The sequence below is a fragment of the Ostrea edulis genome, chromosome 5, assembly GCF_947568905.1.
Source record: "Ostrea edulis chromosome 5, xbOstEdul1.1, whole genome shotgun sequence".
NCBI classification, from domain to species: domain Eukaryota; kingdom Metazoa; phylum Mollusca; class Bivalvia; order Ostreida; family Ostreidae; genus Ostrea; species Ostrea edulis.
Genome location: NC_079168.1, coordinates 81,452,292 through 81,470,985, shown reverse-complemented (window position 1 = coordinate 81,470,985; position 18,694 = coordinate 81,452,292). Strand labels below are relative to the sequence as shown.

General features: G+C 36.3%; 1 protein-coding gene across 6 annotated transcripts in view; it reads left to right on the top strand.

Moving 5' to 3' along the window:
- LOC125650697 (protein FAM227B-like) overlaps positions 1-18,694 on the top strand; it is a 29,994-nt gene that overhangs the window by 7,553 nt on the left and 3,747 nt on the right. For 2 of the 6 annotated variants that reach the window (XM_056166454.1, XM_056166453.1), the window contains 11 exons: positions 3,296-3,445; positions 4,646-4,744; positions 5,532-5,636; positions 6,168-6,294; positions 6,647-6,781; positions 12,650-12,921; positions 14,274-14,428; positions 14,765-14,842; positions 15,757-15,907; positions 18,090-18,137; positions 18,653-18,670. In XM_056166454.1, coding sequence (XP_056022429.1) covers positions 3,296-3,445; positions 4,646-4,744; positions 5,532-5,636; positions 6,168-6,294; positions 6,647-6,781; positions 12,650-12,921; positions 14,274-14,428; positions 14,765-14,842; positions 15,757-15,907; positions 18,090-18,137; positions 18,653-18,670 — 1,338 coding nt within the window. The remainder of the gene's footprint in view (positions 1-3,295; positions 3,446-4,645; positions 4,745-5,531; positions 5,637-6,167; positions 6,295-6,646; positions 6,782-12,649; positions 12,922-14,273; positions 14,429-14,764; positions 14,843-15,756; positions 15,908-18,089; positions 18,138-18,652; positions 18,671-18,694) is intronic. The other 4 variants (XM_056166456.1, XM_056166455.1, XM_056166459.1 and 1 more) reach the window with 2 other exon arrangements.

The window sequence follows — 18,694 nt, the reverse complement described above, 5'->3', positions numbered from 1 at the left end:
TAGATGTGGGACTAAGACATTATATGAGCTAGCAAGCTAGGTGTGGGACCAAGACATTACATAAACTAGCAAGCTACATGTAGTACTAAGTCATTATATAAACTAGCAAGCTAGATGTGGGACTAAGACATTATATAAACTAGCAAGCTAGATGTGGGACTAAGACATTATATAAGCTAGCAAGCTAGGTGTGGGACTAAGACATTATATAAACTAGCAAGCTAGGTGTGGGACTAAGACATTATATAAACTAGCAAGCTACATGTAGTACTAAGTCATTATATAAACTAGCAAGCTACATGTAGTACTAAGTCATTATATAAACTAGCAAGCTAGATGTGGGACTAAGACATTATATAAACTAGCAAGCTACATGTAGTACTAAGTCATTATATAAACTAGCAAGCTAGATGTGGGACTAAGACATTATATAAACTAGCAAGCTAGATGTGGGACTAAGACATTATATAAGCTAGCAAGCTAGGTGTGGGACTAAGACATTATATAAACTAGCAAGCTAGGTGTGGGACTAAGACATTATATAAACTAGCAAGCTAGATGTGGGACTAAGACATTACATAAGCTAGCAACCTAGATATGGGATTAAGACATTATATAAACTAGCCAGCTAGATGTGGGACTAAGACATTATATAAACTAGCAAGCTACATGTAGTACTAAGTCATTATATAAACTAGCAAGCTAGATGTGGGACTAAGACATTATATAAACTAGCAAGCTAGATGTGGGACTAAGACATTATATAAGCTAGCAAGCTAGGTGTGGGACTAAGACATTATATAAACTAGCAAGCTAGGTGTGGAATTAAGACATTATATAAGCTAGGTGTGGGACTAAGACATTATATAAGCTAGCAAGCTAGATGTGGGACTAAGACATTATATGAGCTAGCAAGCTAGATGTGGGACTAAGACATTATATAAGCTAGCAAGCTAGGTGTGGGACTAAGACATTATATAAACTAGCAAGCTAGGTGTGGGACTAAGACATTATATAAACTAGCAAGCTAGATGTGGGACTAAGACATTATATAAGCTAGCAAGCTAGGTGTGGGACTAAGACATTATATAAGCTAGCAAGCTAGATGTGGGACTAAGACATTATATAAACTAGCAAGCTACATGTAGTACTAAGTCATTATATAAACTAGCAAGCTAGATGTGGGACTAAGACATTATATAAACTAGCAAGCTAGATGTGGGACTAAGACATTATATAAGCTAGCAAGCTAGGTGTGGGACTAAGACATTATATAAACTAGCAAGCTAGGTGTGGGACTAAGACATTATATAAACTAGCAAGCTAGATGTGGGACTAAGACATTACATAAGCTAGCAACCTAGATATGGGATTAAGACATTATATAAACTAGCCAGCTAGATGTGGGACTAAGACATTATATAAACTAGCAAGCTACATGTAGTACTAAGTCATTATATAAACTAGCAAGCTAGATGTGGGACTAAGACATTATATAAACTAGCAAGCTAGATGTGGGACTAAGACATTATATAAGCTAGCAAGCTAGGTGTGGGACTAAGACATTATATAAACTAGCAAGCTAGATGTAGTACTAAGTCATTATATAAACTAGTAAGCTAGATGTGGGACTAAGACATTATATAAACTAGCCAGCTAGATGTAGTACTAAGTCATTATATAAACTAGCAAGCTAGGTGTGGGACTAAGACATTATATAAACTAGCAAGCTAGATGTGGGACTAAGACATTATATAAACTAGCAAGCTAGATGTGGGACTAAGACATTATATAAGCTAGCAACCTAGATATGGGATATAAGACATTATAAGCTAGCAAGCTAGATGTGGGACTTAGACATTATATGAGCTAGCAAGCTAGGTGTGGGACTAAGACATTATATAAACTAGCCAGCTAGGTGTGGGACTAAGACATTATATAAGCTAGCAAGCTAGATGTGGGACTGAGACATTATATAAACTAGCAAGCTAGATGTGGGATTAAGACATTATAAGCTAGTAAACTAGGTGTGGGACTAAGCCATTATATAAGCTAGCAAGCTAGATGTGGAATTAAGACATTATATAAGCTAGATGTGGGACTAAGACATTATATAAACTAGCAAGCTAGATGTAGTACTAAGTCATTATATAAACTAGTAAGCTAGATGTGGGACTAAGACATTATATAAACTAGCAAGCTAGATGTAGTACTAAGTCATTATATAAACTAGCAAGCTAGGTGTGGGACTAAGACATTATATAAACTAGCAAACTAGATGTGGGACTAAGACATTATATAAGCTAGCAAGCTAGATGTGGGACTAAGACATTATATAAACTAGCAAGCTAGATGTGGGACTAAGACATTATATAAACTAGCAAGCTAGATGTGGGACTAAGACATTATATAAGCTAGCAACCTAGATATGGGATATAAGACATTATAAGCTAGCAAGCTAGATGTGGGACTTAGACATTATATGAGCTAGCAAGCTAGGTGTGGGACTAAGACATTATATAAACTAGCCAGCTAGGTGTGGGACTAAGACATTATATAAGCTAGCAAGCTAGATGTGGGACTGAGACATTATATAAACTAGCAAGCTAGATGTGGGACTAAGACATTATATAAGCTAGCAAGCTAGGTGTGGGACTAAGACATTATATAAACTAGGTGTGGGAGTAAGACATTATATAAGCTAGTAAACTAGGTGTGGGACTAAGCCATTATATAAGCTAGCAAGCTAGATGTGGAATTAAGACATTATATAAGCTAGGTGTGGGAGTAAGACATTATATAAGCTAGTAAGCTAGATGTAGGACTAAGACATTATAAGCTAGTAAGCTAGGTGTGGGACTAAGACATGGCGGTCTGTGTGATCATATAGATGAATATATTGCTTGGACATAGAATATGAATTTAAGTCATTGTTTATGTAAATATTAAGTGCTATTAAGTACAACTTAACTTTTAGACATTAAAACTATTCATGTAAAAGATAAAATTTTCATCTGTGATATCATAAGGATCAGGGACCTTGTTTTCTGTCTGTCTTTTCGTCCTTGTCAATAACTTCAGTCTGAACTTTACAAAATAGAAGCTATGTCATATGAGGGTCAAGGTCCTATGTCAAGGTCAAATTTGTCAGTGCTTAAGATATGGTCACAGTCTGGGACAAAGTGCTTTTGTCACACATAATGTTTTAGATACACATTACATTGTGATATTCAGTATTAGATTTGGTCACCTTTCAGACAGCCCTATTAAAATATGCTATTATCACTTGTTCCAGGACTTAGTGGAGACAATGATGGAAACCAGGAAGAAGAGCATGGACTACTGCCAGTTTCCGGGGTTCAGACATGGCGAGCTCATCGAGCTTCCAGCTCAGCTGGAATCTCCTCCCATCCTTCACCGAGTCACAAAGGCCCAGAACTTCAACGTATGTACTGAGTCTAGTGAAACCTGGTCTGGATTTCTCGGGGGGGGGGAAAAAATCTCACTTAAATTTGAGATTACTTTTATTTGAGCAAAGAAGCAGGTAAAGTTTCTACAGTCATTGCAGTCAGGAGCATGAAGTTGGCATAAAATTTCCAAAACTGCCAAAATCAATGAAAGAGTCCATAAATTCAGGGGGTTTTCCTTTCAGGTAACATAGAGCCCATGTGTCGAGCAAATTCATATTTAAATACAATTTTCTTTCTTCTATCAACACACAATATATATTTTTTCATTTTGCAAGATGGATGGGCACACTTTTTCCTAAGCAATAATCTGGATGAAATTCAACCGTTATCAAGCTCTTTTTGGAAAAAAGGCGGGGAAAAGTCTTATTCATGACGTAATAATGCTATCAACTTCAATTTCAGTTGCAATAGTATATTTGGCATGTATTTAACTTACTTAAAACACGGATCAAGCTTAGTTCAAGACAGACTTTAAACAGAAATATTTCGTGCCTTTTTATAACTACACAATCGTACCTTGTTCTTTGAGTAAAATCTCAGACTTAAGTCCAAGTTTTTACTTACCGTATATACCCGCATATAGGTCGGTTCGCCTATAAGTCAGTTGTATATTTTGTAGGCTATATTGGAGGGAATTGCCATTGACCCACCTTTAAGTCGGTATAACTTTTTTTCAAGAATCGCTTTACACCTCTGTTCACCCCTGTTTCAAATAATATTTTGTGAGATGTGCTGATATTTAATCTTTTTCTCAACAAATCAATTTCAATAATATACACTTACGATGAATAAAATCATTAAAATATGTAAATACTTGTACTTTATGCATATAATCCAAGAATACATGAATGATATAATATGTCCAGTCAACGTTAATCATGATAATCGTCGGAGTACGAAGTTGTTTAAAAAACACTCTACATTACCCTGTCCAGAGTTTTGGACCAATTTTTAACTCCAAAAAATCCGACTTATAGGCGAGTATGTACGGTAAGTTTCTTTTGAGAAATCCAGGCCACGTCTTAGAAGTTCCAGACTGAACCGCGTCTCTTGATTTGTTGGTGTGTGAATTTTTTGATAATTTTTTGGAAAAAGTTTTCATTTTCAAATTCATTTTGCCATTAAGACTTAAAGCTATAGGAATATTTGGTAAATATGTTTAACTTGATTTGTAGCCTGGGTTCAAGAAATTCTGGAAGAAGCTGTTTCTGTCGGAGGCCTCGGTTGCTGTGATGCAGGACACATTCTGGTGGTTCTTCCTCAATCGGTTTGATGTGAGAATCTGTCAAGTTTTCTTAAAATGATTTAGTATACATAGAGAAAAGAGAATAGAAATTTATGTACAAAGTTATGTTTATTTTGAGTTATGCTTAAAAGATGGAGATAGAGCTAGCCAATCAGAGTGAATTCTAGGTAACACATCAGTTCAGAGTATATTCTATGTAACACATCAGTTCAGAGTAAATTCTACATAACACATCCGTTCAGAGTAAATTCTATGTAACACATCAGTTCAGAGTAAATTCTATGTAACACATCAGTTCAGGGTAAATTCTATGTAACACATAAGTTCAGAGTAAATTCTATGTAACACATAAGTTCAGAGTAAATTCTGTACAACACATCAGTTCAGAGTAAATTCTATGTAACACATCAGTTCAGAGTAAATTCTACGTAACACATCAGTTCAGAGTAAATTCTACGTAACACATCAGTTCAGAGTAAATTCTATGTAACACATCAGTTCAGAGTAAATTCTGTACAACACATCAGTTCAGGGTACATTCTATGTAACACATCAGTTCAGGGTACATTCTATGTAACACATCAGGTTATTTATCAGCTGCTTGAGACAGAATCAAACAAAATTTTTGAACAGTGAAATATCTAATTGGCATGTATTCAACTTCTAGTACTATAAAGCAAACAGTTGACATAGAATTTATCAAGGTCAGCTTAAGTAAATATCTTGAGCTTGCATTAATTTTCTAAAAAAAAAAATGAAGGATGTACATTTCGTATTGTTGCAGTATATACTAGATCAGTTTTGTTCTTTTTCAGCGCAATAGTGAAATTGAGAAGAATTTATTGTATGATCGTATTGCAGACAGTTTTGTTGGACTGTTTGCTAGCATCCACAAAGATGTCAAGGACAAATTTCTGTCGGTAGGAAAATATTTAAATGATTCAGCTTATTATCCATACTGTATTTCAAATCTAAAGACACATTATAAAGTTCAGTCACAAACAGTGGCATATCATAGTGTTCCACTCAATGTGACTCTTACAAGAGGTGCTAAAAGAAGAACGGTATTAAGGATTTCTGTCTCCATGGTAATAATTTCTGTCTCCATAATAAACATTTCTGTCTGTGCTTAACATTTCTGTTTCTGTGCTAAAAACTTTTCTCCATGGTAGGTTTACCCAGACTTTCTGTGTATGTCTAAAGATTTCTGTCTATGCTAACATTTCTGTGTCCATGCTAAACAATATTTGTCTCTGTGCTAAACATTTCTGTCTCCATTCTAAGCATTTCTGTGTCTGTGTTAAACATTTCTATCTCCGTGCTAAACATTTCTGTCTCTGTGCTAAGCATTACTGTGTCTGTGCTAAGCATGCCTGTGTCTGTGATAAACATGTTTGTGTCTGTGCTAAACATTTCTGTGTCTGTGCTAAAAACTTTTTTCTCCATGGTAGGTTTACCCAGACTGTCTTGCTCAAGCTATCTACATGGCTTATTGGACGGCATTTCCCGAATCTCACGCCAAAATGGACGACACCTTCAAACAAGCCTTACTCGATGTGGTACATGAATGGGTCACAGGTACGTCAAACTCGGACTATAATCTCGAGTAACACGGAATCAAAATATCAGACTACAAACTCTGTTAACACAGAATCAAAATATCAGCTGTTCACAGACAGATGCTACAGTGTTGATTCTCACGTTATGAATTTGCACTAGATGTAACATTCTACACTTATAGCTATAACAAATTTACACCACATGTACATCTTTAAATGTTTATAGACAGGATCAAACAGACTACCATACTCCATCTTAACCTGTGCCCTGACACGTGAAAATCCTGAAATTTACACCACATGTACATCTTTAAATGTTTATAGACAGGATTTAACAGACTACGCCCTCTCTCCTCTATCATTCTCTGTAGGATTAAAACCTGTCCCCGGCACATGGAAATCCTGGAACATTCAGAAGATGGAGGCGAAAGCTCCGAAGGGGTTGGACAGAGAGGCAAATCATGCCACCACTAAACTGATGCAGGCGGCGGCCCTCAATAAAGAAAGTAAGACAATAAAGAAAGTAAGGCAATAAAGAAAGTAAGAAACCACTACAAGCAGTGTGATAGAACTCTCATTGTATAAAATAAATTTAATTTTTGAAAATACATGAGGGCATTAATCTGTTAGCTAGCTTGCATTACATCAGCATACTTCATTAATCTGTTAGGTGTTACATCAGCATACTTCATTAATCTGACTTAGGCATTATATCAGCATACTTCATTAATCTGTTAGGCATTACATCAGCATACTTCATTAATCTGTTAGGCGTGACATCAGCATACTTCATCAATCTGTTAGGCGTTACATCAGCATACTTAATTTAATCTGTTAGGCATTACATCAGCATACTTCATTTAATCTGTTAGGCGTTACATCAGCATACTTCATTAATCTGACTTAGGCGTTACATCAGCATACTTCATTAATCTGTTAGGCATTACATCAGCATACTTCATTAATCTGTTAGGTGTTCAGGGCTCGAAATTAGCGAGAAATACTCGCAAAATGCGAGTACATTTGAAAAATAGCGAGTAAAAATAGTGGACACTCGAAAATTTTAGCGAGTGGTGATTTATAAGCTATGATCGTATCGTATCTGTTTTATACGGTAATGCGCCATTCGCTTTTCTTAAACTTGCACTCTGAATCATACAAACGCTTACATGAACGATCGATTTCAACAACCGTTTCTATCCGGATTTTTCTTTTACGATTTTTAAGAAACTCGGAGTCAAACAAATGCTTTAGAGGTTGGACATCGCATTAGGATGAAAAATACATGTGCCACGAGTCCTGTTCACCTATAGGGGTGATTAAATTGAATTCTAAGTATGAGGTTTTTGTTATTCATTGATCTAAGATGAAAAAAAAGTCGGAGTCTATGTTTTACCAAGTCTTCCGGTAGTTATTTTTATCAGAATCATGAGAATGTCCTATCTAAATTAATTTATTGTCATATTGAGGTCGGGTTGTAGTGATGACACGAGTGCACTGCTCACCGTGTAGACGATTATCAAAAAAGTCCATGGGGCTCATTATCGTGCTGCTTATAAAACCATGAGTCCCGGATGCGCTTTGAAAAATCACTAGTGACAACTCTGATGTGGCATGAAATTGGACCTGCGGTAAACAGGTTGTGGATTAGAGGTGTGATAATCAAGAGACCTAAACATGACTTACGTAACTTAGTGTCTTGTCCAAACGATACCTGTTGACCCACAAGGCTCAGTAATGAATAATAATGGGGAAAATACATGTAATTGATTTTTAAAAAAAATAACATGAAAAAAGAGCACTGCTTCATTATTTTTATTTTAGCTTGTAGGTTTTCATTTTAGCCTGTGGATTTTTTACCCACAGGCTAAAATTAGCCTGTGGTAGAAAAAGTTAATTTCGACCCCTGGTGTTACATCAGCATACTTCATTTAATCTGTTAGGCATTACATCAGCATACTTCATTAATCTGTTAGGCGTGACATCAGCATACTTCATCAATCTGTTAGGCGTTACATCAGCATACTTCATTAATCTGTTAGGCATTACATCAACATACTTCATTAATCTGTTAGGCGTGACATCAGCATACTTCATTAATCTGACTTAGGCGTTACATCAGCATACTTCATTAATCTGTTAGGCGTGACATAAGCATACTTCATTAATCTGACTTAGGCATTACATCAGCATACTTCATTTAATCTGTTAGGCGTGACATCAGCATACTTCATTAATCTGACTTAGGCGTTACATCAGCATACTTCATTAATCTGTTAGGCGTGACATAAGCATACTTCATTAATCTGACTTAGGCATTACATCAGCATACTTCATTAATCTGTTAGGCATTACATCAGCATACTTCATTTAATCTGTTAGGCGTGACATCAGCATACTTCATTAATCTGACTTAGGCGTTACATCAGCATACTTCATTAATCTGACTTAGGCGTTACATCAGCATACTTCATCAATCTGTAAGGCGTTACATCAGCATACTTCATTAATCTGTTAGACATTACATCAGCATACTTCATTAATCTGTTAGGCATTACATCAGCATACTTCATTAATCTGACTTAGGCGTTACATCAGCATACTTCATTTAATCTGTTAGGCGTGACATCAGCATACTTCATTAATCTGACTTAGGCGTTACATCAGCATACTTCATTTAATCTGTTAGGCGTGACATCAGCATACTTCATTAATCTGACTTAGGCGTTACATCATCATATTTCATTAATCTGTTAGGCGTTACATCAGCATACTTCATTAATCTGTTAGGCATTACATCAGCATACTTCATTAATCTGTTAGGTGTTACATCAGCATACTTCATCAATCTGTAAGGCGTTACATCAGCATACTTCATTAATCTGACTTCGGCGTTACATCAGCATACTTCATTAATCTGTTCGGTGTTACATCAGCATACTTCATTAATCTGTTAGACATTACATCAGCATACTTCATTAATCTGATAGGCATTACATAAGCTTACTTCATCAATCTGTAAGGCGTTACATCAGCATACTTCATTAATCTGTTAGGTGTTACATCAGCATACTTCATTAATCTGTTAGGCGTGACATCAGCATACTTCATTAATCTGTTAGGTGTTACATCAGCATACTTCATTAATCTGTTAGGCATTACATCAGCATACTTCATTAATCTGTTAGGCGTTACATCAGCATACTTCATTAATCTGTTAGGCGTGACATCAGCATACTTCATTAATCTGTTAGGCGTTACATCAGCATACTTCATTAATCTGTTAGGCATTACATCAGCATACTTCATTAATCTGTTAGGCATTACATCAGCATACTTCATTAATCTGTTAGGCCTGAAAACTGTCAAAGTCATACAGATTATTGCTCAGGAAAATATGTGCATTTGTTGAGCAAAACAAAAATGATATATATTGTGTATTATTTTAAGATGAAAAACATACTTGAATATGAATTTGCTCGACGCATGCGCTGTATGTTTTCTGAAAGGAAAACCACCTGAATTTGTGGATATTTTCATTGAAAATGGCATTTTTGCAATTTTATGCCAAATTCAAGCTCTCGTCATATGACACAAATCATTTTGCTGATCAAACTGAGCGGATTTTGGGTTTGCTAATCTATTCTTTATTTGAATGCCAGGGTTTGAGCCACAGGCACTTGTTTCTGTAAATGACTTATGACATCTGTATACTAATAACAACACAAGGTACCTAGCTTCAAATGACACAGAATGACACCCCCTGAGAATGTCGGCCTTTTGAGCCTCAGGAATATGCTATGTAAATGTATTTACTACCGTTGTATTGTACAATCATTCAACTTAAAAACCATGTATGACATGACTGCATTCGTTGCCTCTTATCGCCGAAAACTGCAACAAAACATGATTTTCCGTTTTATACCACGAAGTGCTATGTACTGATACCGCACAGAATGAAAATTGTATATTTGTTGTGTTGAAAAATAAAGTTTCATTGTTTTATTATCACAATAAATTGATATTATGTTTATTACCAAAAAATCTTGAAAATATTGCTTTGTTAACAAAAATTTTGAATTGAAGACGCTGTACGCTATTTTTAGTTACTAAAAAAAACCAAAGCTGTTCGTACGTACGTTTCGGGATTTTACATGTCATCAGAAGATAGAAGCTAAGACTTCCCGCGTGGAGATTTAAAAATATTTTCGTGTCTGAGTCATTTCTGATGAAGATAATAATGAAATTATTTTTTGGGGCAGCGATTATTTCTCCGAAATGTGTGGATTCCCCGTCTATTCCATCCTAATTTCGATTTATGTAATCGTAAACATGCTTTTTTGTAAGCCTTATACTTGCCTTATACTGTTTATAATAAGTATATTTTATCATACCAGTCCAGTAGAAGGCTCTCTCTAAAGCTTATGAAAAGCGTGAAACGACTACATCAATTGAAATTGGGTTGAGAGAGACAAGGAATCCACACATTTTGGAGGAATTATCATTGCAAAAAAAAAAATCAGAAAGGGGGAATTTAATAGTTATCAGGTGTCTGTGGAAAACAAATACCAGGGGGGGATGGAGTCCCCTTTATTTTTGTAGCATTTCCCCCCCTAATGTTAGTAACTAAATTATATAAAATAAGATCAATTGTGGTTAATGGTCACCATTAAAATCATCCTTTTGCCTGTTATTTTTAATTCATCTCTGATGCTCTATCTTTCTATAAATAATTCTAAAGAATTCCAAACGTAATTTTAGAAGAGCATGCTAGCCAGTCAAAATCGCCCACATATTCTGCGCGGTATCAATACATAGCACTTCGTGGTATAAAACGGAAAATCCATGTTTTGTTGCAGTTTCGGCGATAAGAGGCAATGAATGCAGTCATGTCATACATGGATTTTAAGTTGAATGATTGTACAATACAACGGTAGTAAATACATTTGCATCGCATATTCCCTGGAGGCTCAAAAGGCCGACATTCTCAGGGGGTGCCATTCTGTGTCATTTGAAGCTAGGTACTTTGTGTTGTTATTAGTATACAGAGGTCATAAGTCATTTACAGAAACAATTAAGTGCCTGTGGTTTGAGCTCCAAGTGAAATCATCGATATTTTGGGCCAAATGACTTTAGAAACTGTACCTACTTCATTGACTTTAGAATTTTAATCAGTGTTGTGGTTTGCAGTCTGTTATATATAATATGTATTCGATACCATAATTTATATTATGTATGCCAAAGTAATGTTTACGTATGTTGTCCCGGTAGCACAACTTTACGGGCCTTTGATTTGAAGAGTTCCACTAATGGAAATGATAAGTATTAATAGCAACCCACATACAGATGTGTAACTTGTGAATGTCAGTCTTGAAATGGGATGTCAGGATGAACGGTTTAATTGGGGGGGGGGGGGGGGGGGGGGGATCAATGATGTGTTCTTTTGAAAATTAATTTCAGAGTACACTATGAAACACAAGTAAAAACCAACACAAGAAATTAATTCTTAGAAGAGTTTTTTTACCCTAAGTATACAGTTGAATTGGACCAGCTGTTGAATCTGAGATTGATTGCATGATTGAATATTGTTTAACATCTCTCTCAAGAATATTTCACTCATATGGAGACCCATTGTTGGTGAAGGGCTGCAAAATTAGGCCTATGCTCAGCACTTATGGCCATTGAGCAGGGAGGGATCTTCTCGTGCCACACCTACTGTGACATGGGACCTTGTTTTTTTTCTCATCCGAAAGCACCGCCCCATTTAGTCATCTCTTACGACATGCAAGGGGGTATTGAGGACCTATTCTAACCCGGATCCCCATGGGATTTGACACTGAGAATATTGGTTATAAGAAAGCTTATCAGATTATAATTTATACAATATTTGAATAAGAATGCTCAGAGCAACTTGTGATTAGCAGGTTAACATTTTGACGCCCCTGCTATATGCAGCCTGTCACAATGAGTGAGTGCAGACAGGTTCCCTCAAATATTTTGTGGTGAATGTCCAATCTGATTAAAATCAGATCCTCGATCCGCTCCTTTATTTCTTTTGATTTGTCGCTACTCGAGTAGAAATAAAGGAGCGGATCGAGGATCTGATTTTAATCAGATTGGGTGAATGTCGTGCAGTATCTTTTATTGTCAGGCTATTCTATTCTGCTGTATGTGCAGATGCTTATAGGAAAGTGCTGATGACCAACAATTTTGATTCATTATAAACATGATTTGTTATATCCAATAAGTTTATATGTTTTAAAACTACCGGGAATGAAAATCACTTCACTGAAAGGATTGATTCAGTAAAAACCTGTATTGTTTGCTGTAAGAACGGGTTTTTTTTCTGTCACGTTGGATTCTTTCTCCATCAGTGAACCTGAGTTTGGACATGGACTCCTTCAACAGGATGATGGCTTCTCTGGGAGGGAACCACACAGGCCCACCTTCCACTGTCAGTCCCACCCCACAAAATATGTCCCGAGAGATCACCAAGCTGACCACAATGACAAACTTCACAAACATGACAAATGGTTTGTCTGTGGCATCCCATAACTTAAACATTCCTCCCACTGCCCTGTCCCAAGGCTCCACCTCAAGAATGGCCACCTGTGGCACCGCCTCCCATCGGGTGATGAAAAAAGAGGTAGATATCTATGTTAACAGTTTCTTTAGTCACACACAGTAAGATTTTCCATATACTTTAAAGTGTTATTCGTGGATGGATACATGAACGTGTGTGTAGGTCTTGTATTGATGTGTGGAGACATATTTATGTATGTGTAGATGTATTTATGTGTGTTTGCATGTAGTTATGTATATTTAGGTGTATTTGTGTGTGTATTAATGTATTTATGTGTGTTTAGGTGTATTTGTGTGTGTTTAGGTTTATTTATGTGTGTGTAGATGTATTTATGTGAGTGTAGATGTAGTTGTGTGTGTGTATAGATGTATTTATGTGCATGTAGGTGTATTCATGTGTGTGTATGTAAATTTATTTATGTGTGTAGGTGCATTTTAATGTATGTATAGATTTATCTATGTGTGTGTAGATTTATTTATGTGTGTATATGCATTTTTGTGTGTGTAAAAATATATCTATGTATATACATAATAAGATGTGTTTGAATCAAGCAACCTGACCTTGTTGTTTAGAATATCAAGCAACCTGACTGTGTTGTTTAGAATATCAAGCAACCTGACCTTGTTGTTTAGAGTATCAAGCAACCTGACCTTGTTGTTTAGAGTATCAATCAACCTGACCTTGTTGTTTAGAATATCAATCAACCTGACCTTGTTGTTTAGAATATTAAGCAACCTGACCTTGTTGTTTAGAGTATCAAGCAACCTGACCTTGTTGTTTAGAGTATCAAGCAACCTGACCTTGTTGTTTAGAATATCAATCAACCTGACCTTGTTGTTTAGAATATTAAGCAACCTGACCTTGTTGTTTAGAATATTAAGCAACCTGACCTTGTTGTTTAGAGTATCAAGCAACCTGACCTTGTTGTTTAGAACATCAGACAAGCTGACCTTGTTGTTTAGAGTATCAAGCAACCTGACCTTGTTGTTTAGAATATTAAGCAAATGATCTTATTGTTTAGAGTATCAAGCAACCTGACCTTGTTGTTTAGAGTATCAAGCAACCTGACATTGTTGTTTAGAGTATCAAGCAACCTGACCTTGTTGTTTAGAGTATCAAGCAACCTGACCTTGTTGTTTAGAATATCAAGCAACCTGACCTTGTTGTTTAGAGTATCAAGCAACCTGACCTTGTTGTTTAGAATATCAGACAAACTGACCTTGTTGTTTAGAGTTTACAATAATAAGCAGACTGTCCTTGAAGATTATTATATCAAAGTGAAATCTGTAAATGGATGAAATGGATTACTGTGTCTGCTGGAATTGTTTTTAGCTCTGGGATTAGTTATCTTATTTCGTGAAATTTAATTTTTCAACTAGATCCTAAACAATTATCATTTTGTCCCTCTCTTGCAGTCCCACCAATTGGGCCCCGGACCAGAGTATGAGAGAGTCCTCTTTAACACAAGTGGCCGCAGTCCTCTGATTTCTCACTATCTACATCTACGACAACTACGGGATTTCAATCAGCCTGGCAAAAAAGTCCGACGGACGGAGATATCAGCCATGCCATATCCTTTCTCATCGATTCAGCAGAGAGAAATGCTTTGTACTGAATAAAAAGACAACTTTAGATCTCAAAATGCTGATATAATGATTGTCAAAGTTACTGATATTTTTCAGTATAGACATAAACATTTTATTTTAGCTCTCAGTGCTTTTCATGCTAGCTTTGTTTCATGTACACTTATAAAAGAGGCTATACATGTTCTGATAACATTCTGTGCATTTAGTTTCCAAAATAAGTTTATTTATGATTGCCATATTCAGTCTAGGTTTGAAAATGCCACAACTTTAATTCCACAACATTAAAGTCTGCTTACGATATTTTTCCTTAATTTGGACACTGCCCCTGGTCCCACTTACAAACAGTTGATAGAAACTCGCAAAGTAATGTCAGAAGCCCTGAAGAAAGAATACGAAAAGTAAGTCCACATACCAAAGTAATGTCAGAAGCCCTGAAGAAAGAATACAAAAAGTAAGTCCACATACCAAAGTAATGTCAGAAGCCCTGAAGAAAGAATACGAAAAGTAAGTCCACATATCAAAAATCAAGCACTTCCTCAGAATTATCTCCTTATATTATGTATAACTATTGAATAACTTGTATAAGTGTTATTGCTTATTGGATGACTGTTGTATCAGTGTTGAATGACCAACGTATTACTGTTGGGCGTCTGCTGAAACAAATCAATTGTGTAATTATGGGCTGTGAAAATTTCAATCTCGGCATGGTCAATCTCAGCTTGGTCAATCTCCGCACAGTCATCTTCTGCACAGTCATTCTTGGCACAGTCATTCTCAGCACGGTCAATCTCAGCATGGTCAATATCAGCTTGGTCAATCTCAGAACGATCAATCTCGGCACAGTTATTCTCACCATGGTTACCTCAGCACAGTTAATCTCAGCATGGTCAATCTTATCAGCTTGAGTTTTATTCTTGAATGAGGGACATAATGAGGTATGTCGAACTTTATCGAACATTAGATGGCACCAGCACAGAAACTAAGCCCGTTTTGTATCCGAGGCCAATATAACTTTCTCTTTGGGTACATGACATTTACAAAATAGGCTTGGCTTGAGAGTTGCAACATCATCCTTTTTAGGGGAGGGGTAGGGGTTAACTGCATTGGACTGTTGCCATGTAAAAGGGCAGTCTATGACTGTTGTTAAATTAGCACCAAGAATATCAGAATAGGCATCAGGAATAGGTGCCTGTAATATCAGGAATAGGCATCAGGAATATCAAGAATAGGCACCAGTCTGGCTAAAGAAGGAATTCATTAAAATTTGATTATGTTGAGAATTCATCTGAGAATTGGTTGCATTTTTTCGTAGGATTTGTGACCAGACTCACAAAGACATCGTAGAGATAGAGAGGAAGCGAATTAAGACAAATCGAGAGATCAGCAACATAACACGAGAGCTGATGATGACCAAAAATCCTCTGGACATTAAGATACTCACAGAACGGATCATGGCTATCAAGGTAAGAACAGACAGGACAGATGTAACACAGGTAGATTATTACCTCAGATCTAACACAGGTAGATTATTACCTCAGACATAACTCAGGTAGATTATTACCTCAGATGTAACACAGGTAGATTATTACCTCAGATGTAACACAGGTAGATTATTACCTCAGATGTAACACAGGTAGGTTATTACCTCAGATGTAACACAGGTAGATTATTACCTCAGCAGGGCCGTAACTGCCGATGAGGCAGACGAGGCAACTGCCTCGTCTGATTTTTTGGCAAAAAAGAAAATAAAATTATATAAATGTTATATTATAGGATATATGTTTAAAATGAAGACAAGCACCTTTGTCTTTGACACCATATTACGATTCTTTACATAGTACAAATGAAACACAAACATGATAAATTGGGATTTAAAAAGTGTCATTTTCAGTCGTAAAGTCAATCGGCGGCCCCCAATCCCCTGCCTCCCCTGATTTAGAACCCTACTTACGGCCCTGCTCAGATGTAACACAGGTAGATTATTACCTCAGATCTAACACAGGTAGGTTATTACCTCAGATGTAACACAGGTAGATTATTACCTCAGATCTAACACAGGTAGATTATTACCTCAGATCTAACACAGGTGGATTATTACCTCAGATGTAACACAGGTGGATTATGACCTCAGACATAACTCAGGTAGATTATTACCTCAGATGTAACACAGGTAGATTAATACCTCAGCAGTGGCACACTGTGCTAACTACATGCAAGTTCTGAATAGTAACATGAATTTTCTTTAGAAATTGTAACAATTGTTTTGGGGGTTTTGATTTTGCTATGATTGCATGCATGTACATATGCTGGATACAAGGTTTTCATCCTGTATTATTTTTGCACAGACACATTGGAAAATGATTTTGTTCTGATTTCAATTTGCTCGAACTTGTTTCTTGCTACATTAACGTAATGAGTAAATTTTTATATACACTCAGGTTTAAAATCACCCCTATAGGATAAGGGCAAACTGGATGAAAATTTACCCTGTATACAGTAAGGGCTGTTCCAGAAATGATCAAATGGGGGGGTCGGGCGGCAAATGATATTTTTTTGTGTGGGTGGTCGTATTTTTTCATATTTTAATTGGTCCGTGGTGGGGTTGTTAATAAAATATTTATTATGGGTAGTGGGTAGTTTTTATTGTTTTATTTTGTGCTACGTGGGTGTTGAGTTTTCAGAATATTTTTATTGTCGCTCTTGTCGTGTTGGTTACAAAACGTCAGAGGGAAAATTGAAAACGTGCTTTCGAAATGCTGCTTTCGAAATCGAAAGTAACATAGAACTATTCGAGTTGTCGCTCTTTGCAGCGCATAACTTTCCATTACGACACTCTTCAAATTAGAGGCGCGTTTTATAGGGTCCCTTTGGACGTGATGGCGGCGAACTGTGTTCTGTAGATTATTACAGTTTACAGTGCATCGATTTAGGGAATATTTTGAAACCAATAGGTATTCCGTTTTGTAATAAAAATAGGCAAGCCTTAGTTGATTTATACGAGGGTACCGATGCGTTATATTTATCAGTCGGTGTGATGGTGATATAGAGGCCTCCTCCGGGCGCGGGCTCCATTAGAAGACGAACGATTCGTGGAAAAACATATCCATACCCATTTCATGATAATAGCATCGTTTGGACTCCCAATCTTTCCAACATTCCCGCCATAGATGCCTTTGATTGTTGATGTGACATCGTTTCTTCAGAACTACTGTGATACAATGTCGCACAGGCATTACCGCGTCATTGACTAGAATGTTTGTCCCGAAAACCTCACGAGATTTGTACCGTTTTCATTTTTAAAAATATTTTTGTGGTGGGTCTGGTTAGTTTTTTTTTTTTTTTTATTAGATGGGTCATTGTAAAATGAGTTTATTAATTTGATGGGTCATGGGGTAATTTTTTATTTTTTTTTTATGGGTGCTTGGTATATACAAAAGGTGCCTCCCGAACCCCCCCCCCCCCCCCCCCCCCCATGTATTTATTTCTGGAATAGCCCTAATATGATTTTCAACATAGTGATAAAGATTGTCATTAAAACGTTTTGTATGCAATGCTTTTAGAATAGCGATCTAGAATACCTAACATGACGTGCTTTAAGTAGGGCTGACTTTGTCCATTGTGTCTGTTATTATTTTGTATCTTCAGGACGACAAAGATCCTATTCTACTGCGGAAACTAAACAAAGTATCCAAGGTTTTATATTCACTTTCAAACACAATCACAAGAATTCTAATGTGTACCCACCTTCCAATTTTTTTCAAAGATAAAAAACACAAAAGATTGTATAAATTTGACTTAAATATAATGAAAGTCGTGTTTTGGTTTTCAAATTTTAGATATTTACAGTGTTTGGTTTTTTTCCTTGCCTCACCTCTTGGACTTAAAAAGTTTTCACATTTGAAGATAACACAAAAAACACCCTGCACATTCTGAAACTGATGTCCAGATTTTATCACAAGTACTGAATGTATTAAGAACAAGATGAAAATGATATGATATGAAAAGATGTTTTAGAACCAAAACTCCTTCAGCAATCCAGCTATTTTCTTCCCAACATCTTTTTTTCAGTAACAGAATTGGTTTCAGTGACCCTAAAATTTTAGTAGGGATCTGAAAACTTGAGAACATGTTTATCCACTAATTAACAATAAGTGTTACTGTTGACTAACTTCCTGTAAGGTAATTTTGTGATGTTATGTTGCTTGCAGAACATGAAAGTTGTAGAGGTATGGATTACTAGCTGTGTGTGA